The following is a 7,181-nucleotide window of genomic DNA, read 5'->3' as shown; positions in this document are numbered from 1 at the left end:
TTGCCAGACTGCAGAGGGGTCTATGATACTAAAAGGTTAAGAACTCCAGCCTTTAGAAAGGGGGCTGACTTCTAACTCTGACATCTTACAAGTCTATGGTTTTAGTGTATTGGGTTTATTTAGAGATTATGTCTGGAACTGAGGGAATTCTGTGTTTGGTGGAGAGAGATCATAGGATTTATAACTAAAAGGAATCAAATTTATAGCATCTATAACAAGCCCTTCCTCTTACAGAGGAGGAAACAAGGCCAAAGAAGCCAGCCCAACAGTCTCCTTGCCCCAAATCTATCAGACTTCTCAACAAATCATTAACAGCTCACACTTCTCTGGTGCTTTATGATTTGTCTCAAGACACTGCATTAAATTGGGTGTTGTTATTATCCTCATCCCACAGATTAGGAGAGAGGGGCTCAGAAAGGTTAAGGGGCTTGCCTGAGCCCTGACACTCACACAGTGTCAGAGTCTGGGTTTGAACCCAGGTTTCCAGACTCCATATTATTCTGGGCTTTTTCTATTATGCCATATTGGATCAGGAGCAAGAGACACAGAAAAAAGAGGATTATCCACCATTAGGATGGAGAGGGTGGGCTTTCCTCCCCCTTTCCCTGCCCCACATCACCTAGAACAACCTGGTAATGAAGAACCTAGTGGAACAGATGCTTTGGGATGCCCTTCTCCAACCTTCTTGCCAATGTCCCCTTCCCTTTTTCCCTTCCTGTCTAGACATTAACTTTGTTCCATCTCCACCCTTTTCCACCTTTTAAGAGTGGATCCCCCACTCTAGACTTTCCTTGATTCATATCAGACATCTTCCTTATCTTCCAGTAACACAGAGGAACTAGAGATTTCTCCATCTGCCCTACCTTTACTCCCTGCAGGCCCATGGGAGTTGCCATATGATATGATGATGTACTCTTAGCACTTCTGGACCTTTCCATCTCCCAGTTAAAGTGTGTGCTTCCTGAAAGCAGAGAATGTTTCATTTTTTCCTTGTATCTCCAGTGCTTAGCACATGGTTAGCACTTAATAAATTATTTTTAATCCATACATTTCTAAGGTTTTATTGCCCCCCAGATAATCTTTTGGATTGATCTGGTAGTGTTTTCCTAGATGGCCCAGTACAACAACGCTTTAACACCCAATTAGTTAACTAGGAAAGAATGGGTGTGACCTTGGAAGAGGGTGGACAGAATTGTCAGGGTCTCTAGTAGAATGGTATTTGGTTGCCGGGGTTTGGGTCTGTAGGTGATCGGCTAGGGGACCTTGGGGTGAGGTTCAGGATGGGGAAGGGGGGTGGTCAGCTTATCATACAACCACCTTTCTCCCTAAAGGGATTTTTGTCCTCAGGGATGCCTTTAAGGAGGGGGTCATCTCCAGCGTTGGCTTCCACATAGTCCTTAAGTTCCTTCCCCGTTTTGGAAATCTGTGAAGGAAAAAAAGTCTCCTTGCTTTGAGATCCTTGGCTGGGAGGGGTAAATGGTACGTCACCAACTGTCAGTCCAAGGGCCTAACATTGTAACACCCCATAAAGCAGGGACTTTCCCAAATGCATGAAGGATGGTGGTCAGACATCTGAAAGAATTCAGTCAGCAGCTGAGAGAGGATCTGGATGGCTTTCATCACAAAGATTTTGTCTTATTTATGTGGGTTGACTTTATCTTGTTTCGATTAGTCATGTCATTCTCGGTGACCCCATTTGCGGTTTTCTTGGCAAAGATACTATAATGGTTTGCCATTTCCTTCTCCAGCTCATTTCACAGAGGAGGAAACTGAGGCAAACAGGGTTAAGTCACTTGCCCAGGGTCACACAGCTAGTAAGGTCTGAAGTCACATTTAAACTCAGGTCCTCTTGATTTCAGGGATGGTGTTCTATCTATTGCAACACCTATCTGCCCCCAAATTCCCCAAACGATTTTATCTCTGTGTGGGCTAACAACTTGAAAGCAGGGGGAGGGACAGTCATATCTCCAGGCCACATTGAACCCAAGGATCTCTTTTTTGTTATTCAGGGAACCTTGGCAGGTTTATCTTATCCATCCCCATTTTTGCAGTCCCAGCTTTCTCGATCACTCCCCTGATTCCAGCTCCTTAGAAAGGAGTTTCCACCACCTCCCTACCCTTTCCCCCTACCAACAACTCATCCCATCACCTGTTCCTGTGCATCCCTCTCCTATTATGAAGAGGAGCAGATAGAGAAAACAAGGGAAGGAGGCAGACACTCACCATGGCTCTTTCATTCTTCACTTCCTTCTTAAGTTGATCAATCTGCATTTTTAACAGCTCCTTCTCAGTGAGATCCTGAGCCATGTTGCTCCAAAGAAACAGGGGCTCTATAATGATACATCATTCCATATTATAAATGCCTCTATCCCACCAAACAGTTTCTACATCCCCAGTCACTGTCAAATGAAATCATTAGACTCCCTCTCCTATGATTGCTAAATCCTTTTATTCAGGATGAAGCAAAAGCAGACCCTACTCTCTGTATGCAAGGAGCTTCCAGCCTGATGAAGGAGATCCTCCCACTTGGGGAGATCCTATTTGATAGTAGAGTCACACATGGAAAAGAGATGGAGAAAGAGGAGAAAAGGCCAGTTTTGGTCTGAGGCTTTCCCTCCGCCCCCCATTCCTGAAAAATGTAGGTGGCAAGCATGGGCTAATTAACACCAATAGGTTTGCTTCTTGATCCACAAACCCTTGAAAATGATTTTTAGAGAAACTCCTGGGAATTTATAGCCTAACTCCTGCTACTCAAATCTAGCCCCCAAGACAGTCCACCCTAGTTCTCACCTGTGTAGGTGCCTGTGTGTAGTGGTGATGGTGGGGTGCTGTCTGGAAATCTTCAGAGAGGCACCTGTCTCCGTCCTAGACACGATATTGCCTGATCCTCTTCTTTCCAACTGAAGATTTCTCTATTGAAGCAGCAGATGGTCTTAATGCCAAAATCTCTGATCCTTAAGCTGATTAACAGACTTGAAGTAGTAAGCCTATTAAGAGATCTGAGCCTCCACTGGGAACAGAAAGGAATTGACACCTGTCCCCAAACCAGCACATTGATCATCTCAAAAGGAGGCGCTGAGGATGCTTAGCCTATAGAAGAAAAGACTGCTAACACATGATTAGGGTCTTTGAGTATTTGGTGGGGGGGGGGGGATCAGACTTGATCTGCTTGGCCCCAAATCAAAAAACAAGGAGCAAAGGGTAGAAGTTTCAAAAAGGCCAATTTGGGCTTCCGTATAAGAAAAAATCCTAGTACTTACAGTCATCCCAAAGTGGAATATGATGCTTTAAGGGATAGTAGATTCCCTATGACCAGGGTCTTCAGGAGGAAGTTTTAATAACCACTTTAGGGGCTATTGTAAGGGGCATTCTTGGTCAGATGTAGGTTGGACTTTAGTCCCTAACGTCCCAAATGGAAGATTCTGTGACTTGAGATATCTAAGTGACTTTAGAAACAACCTAAGTGATCTTCCTGCCTCCCAGCCCTACCCATCACTTTGTTCTTCTTCAGTCGGGTCCAACTCTTCATAACCCCATTTGGGGTTTTCTTGGCAAAGAGACTGGAGTGGTTTGCCATTTCCTTCTCCAGTGGATTAAGGCAAAAAGAGATTAAGTGATTTGTCCAGGGTCACACAGCTAATAAGTATGTGATGCTGAATTCGAGCTCAGGTATTCCTGACTCCAGGGCAGTTATGTGGTGCAGTGGATAGAGAGTCTAGCCAAGAGTCAGGAAAACCTGAGTTCAAATGTGTCCTCAGACACTTACTAGCTGTGCAGCCCTGGACAAGTCTTTTAACTCTGCTTGCCTTGCTTTTCTCATCTGTAAAATGAGCTGGAGAAGGAAATGGCAAACCACCTCAATATCTTTGCCAAGAAAACCCCAAATAGGGTCATGAAGAGTCAGACACCACCAAAACAAGTGAACAACAAAATTCCTGATTCCAGGCCCAACGCTCTATCTATGGCAGCACCTAGCTGCTCCCTACTACCAAGATGGTTTCTCCAGAGTTCAGGTTGTATTAATTCCCATTCCAGTTCACATTCCCCAATTTTTCCTCTCATCTTGTTCTTTTGAAATTTTACCTCCTCTCTTCGGCTCACTTGAATTTTCTGCCCATCCAGGCAACCTGCATTAATATCCTTCTAACACCTTACCCTTCCCAACCTTGAACCTTCAAACAAACTTTTGCCTTAACTCAGGTCAAAAGGGAAGAAAGAGAGAGAAAACCATTCCCCTTCCCCCTACTCCTGTCCTGCTTTAAATAATAACTAATAAGGGGCAGCTAGGTGGCTCAGTGCATAGAGCACCAGCCCTGGAGTCAGGAGGACCTGAGTTCAAATGTGACCTCACACTGGATTCTTGACACTTACTAGCTATGTGACCCTGGGCAAGTCAATTAACCCCAACTGCCTCACAAAAAAAAAAAAAACACCATCAGTTAGCATTTATACAGCTATACACTCCACATAGATTATCTCATCTGATCAGTCTCCATTTGATACATTCTCTTCCTCCTTGAACTCTTCCATGCTTAATCCCACCTAATTATAAACACTCCTCTTTGGGGTCCTTTTAGCTCTTTCCTCCAGTTTGCATTTCATTTCTTTGTTTCCCTAGTCTATTTCTTTCTGCCTCTTTTTCTAATCTGGGTATACGCTCATAAATCTGGGGTCAGGGGCCATAATTTTATTTTCCTTTGGGTCTACTCCCAAGAGTTCTCAGAGATCTCTGCCTTCAGGTACATTTCATCCAGAGTTAGACTCAAAAAGTAGAGGAAGGAAGCTTAGAAATGTTCGAGGGCACTTGAGGGGTCATCTTGTCCATCCCTTTGCCTTTTATCTGGGTAACAAAACCAACCTCGATTCACTTTGGAGTTAAGGAGGAATGGAAGTGGTGAGGAAGCATGTGTTCTGTCCTGCTTTTGGCAGTATGTCAAATCCAAATTCAGTACTTAGCATGGTGCTGATGATAATAATATCCTGCCTTCAAGGAGCTTACATGCTACAGGGGGGATGGGCAGAGCAGAGGAGCTACATGTACGTGACTGAAACACAATGTAGGACCTTAGGTGGACCAAGGAAAGATCCCGACAATGTAATCTCGAACAATTTGAGGAAAGAAGATTTTGAGCAGGGGAGGATCTGGGGAGGATCTGAGGCTTCCTGGAAGGATGCATCTAGTTGAGTCTTGAAATAAGAGAAGAATTTGGAAAGGAGGAGATGAGAAAATGCATTCATTCTAGGCATGGAGATATGCCTGGACAAATTCATGGAAGTGGGAGATGTAATGTCAGGTTTCAGAAACAGCTAAAGTCATTCATTTTGACTGGAACATAGAGAAAATGAAAGGAGCAGTTTGAAAGGAAGACTTTAGAAAACCTTAAATGTCAGGGGAAGGAGCTTTCTTTTCATCCTGGAAGCAAGGAGGAGACTGCTGAGTTTTGATCTGGCAACATTGTAATGTCTATGCCTTAGGAAGATCATTTCGGCAGCTGTGTGGAACATGGCTTCCTTAGGGTTTTAGGATCTACTGTCCATCCACATACATAGAATGTTAAGGTTGGAAGGGACCTTAAAGGCGCTCTAGTCCAACCGTTTTGTTTTACCAATGAGGAAATTAAAGCCTAGAGAGAGGAAGACTTACCCAAAGTGAGTTCAGTCATTTTTTTCTCTTGTGGCTAACTCTTTGTGACCCCAGTTGGGATTTTCTTGGCAAAGATACTGGAGTGGTTTGCCATTTCCTTCTCCAGTTCATTTTACAGAAGGGGAAACTGAGGCAAACAAGGTTAAGTAACATGCCCAGGGTCATACAGCTAGGAAGTGTCTGAGGCCAGATCTGAACTCACAAAGCTGAGTTTTCCTGACTCCAGGTCTCCAGTGTCCAGCCCCGGCTTAATATTAGGCAGAGCCTAGAGCTCTTAACATCCAGCCCAGGGCTCCTTCCTCTTTACCACACTGCCTCCTTGAAATGGCAAGTTTCCACTAGAATTAGAATTTGTAACCTGTGTGCATTGTGGGCATGTTTTCTCTTGGCATAGCAGAGAGCAATGGACCCAAAGTCAGGCACACCTGGGTTCAAATCCTGCCCCAGATGCTTACTGGATGTATAAATTTGGACATGTTACTTAAATTATCAGTGCCTCAGTTTCTTTATCTGTAAAATGAGGGAGTTGAACAGAACTACTAAGATTTCTTCCAGCTGGAAATCTATGCTCCTACGATCCTTTATTGGGCACAAAGAAGAGTGGATCTTCACCCTCCATAATAATAACGCTCGAGCAACTTCATGATAACTCTTAGACAATTTCTGGGAAGTTATTCCTGACCTTTAATTTTGATACCTTGGCTACAACATGAGCCCCTTTCCATCTGTTTGGCCTCCGAAGGGATTAAAAAACAGTATCATTAGGCCCCCACACCCTACAGGCTGCTAGCTCCTATTCTAGGGATGGCTAGATGATAATGTGGTGGTTGGAGTGCTGGACCTGGAGCTGGGGAGATCTGAGTTCAAATCCTGCCTCAGACACTTACTAGCTATTTGACATTGGTCAAGTCAAGTTAAACTCTCTCAAGCAGTTTCCTCATCTACAAAATAGGGATATTAATAGCGCTTAATTCACAGAGCTGTTGTGAAGGTCAAATGAGATAACACATGTAAAATCCTTTGCAAACTTTAAAGTACTAAGTAAATGCCCGCTACTATACTACTATATCTATACTACTATATCGTTATCTCCAGGTCCTGTCCTGCCAGCTCACCAGCCCCCAGTGACTCATCTCTGAGCTTCCCAAGGAAGCCCCCACCCTCTGCCCTCTTCCCATCTCTCCACCCCCTTAAGTGGCACACACACACACACACACACACACACACACACACACACACACACACACACACACACCCTCCCCCAGCAGTAGGACCAGCCTCCTTCCTCCTCAGCCTCCAAGCCCTCTCCTCCCTCTCCCCCTCCTCCCCGCCCCCCACACCCTGGCTTCCTCTCTGGGGCCTGAGAGCAGATTCAGCTTTGGTTTCCTCCGAGGGGGGAAAGTTTAGGGGAGGGAGGAGGAGTGACCCCCAATTAAGTCCCTGCCTCACCCTTCCCCTCTGGCCAAGGGCTGAGTGGAGTCAAGAGAAGGCCAGGAGAGCAAATATCGGCTTCCTATTGTGTGGGAATGAGCCTCAC

The 7,181-nt window shown here is 44.9% G+C and overlaps 1 protein-coding gene across 1 annotated transcript; it reads right to left on the bottom strand.

Annotated features, from left to right (window-relative positions):
* Positions 1-1,045: 1,045 nt before the first annotated feature.
* GNGT2 (G protein subunit gamma transducin 2) lies at positions 1,046-7,181 on the bottom strand. The gene is made up of 4 exons (XM_020997372.2): positions 7,094-7,181; positions 2,791-2,912; positions 2,224-2,330; positions 1,046-1,423 (listed from the first exon to the last, which is right to left on the bottom strand). Exons 3-4 carry the CDS (start codon positions 2,305-2,307, stop codon positions 1,298-1,300), a joined length of 210 nt encoding a protein of 69 aa, XP_020853031.1. The 5' UTR covers positions 2,308-2,330; positions 2,791-2,912; positions 7,094-7,181; the 3' UTR covers positions 1,046-1,297.

The sequence above is a fragment of the Phascolarctos cinereus genome, unplaced genomic scaffold (assembly GCF_003287225.1).
Source record: "Phascolarctos cinereus isolate Bilbo 61053 unplaced genomic scaffold, phaCin_HiC Scaffold_5;HRSCAF=322, whole genome shotgun sequence".
Lineage (NCBI taxonomy): Eukaryota > Metazoa > Chordata > Mammalia > Diprotodontia > Phascolarctidae > Phascolarctos > Phascolarctos cinereus.
This window is presented reverse-complemented; position numbering and strand designations above follow the sequence as displayed.

Bases quoted from the DNA above. Each gene is read 5' to 3' on its own strand.
- GNGT2 (XM_020997372.2), bottom strand. From the start codon at position 2,307: ATGGCTCAGGATCTCACTGAGAAGGAGCTGTTAAAAATGCAGATTGAT. The intron at 1,424-2,223 runs GTGAGTGTCTGC...TTTCCTTCACAG, and splicing joins TGAAGAATGAAAGAGCCATG to ATTTCCAAAACGGGGAAGGA.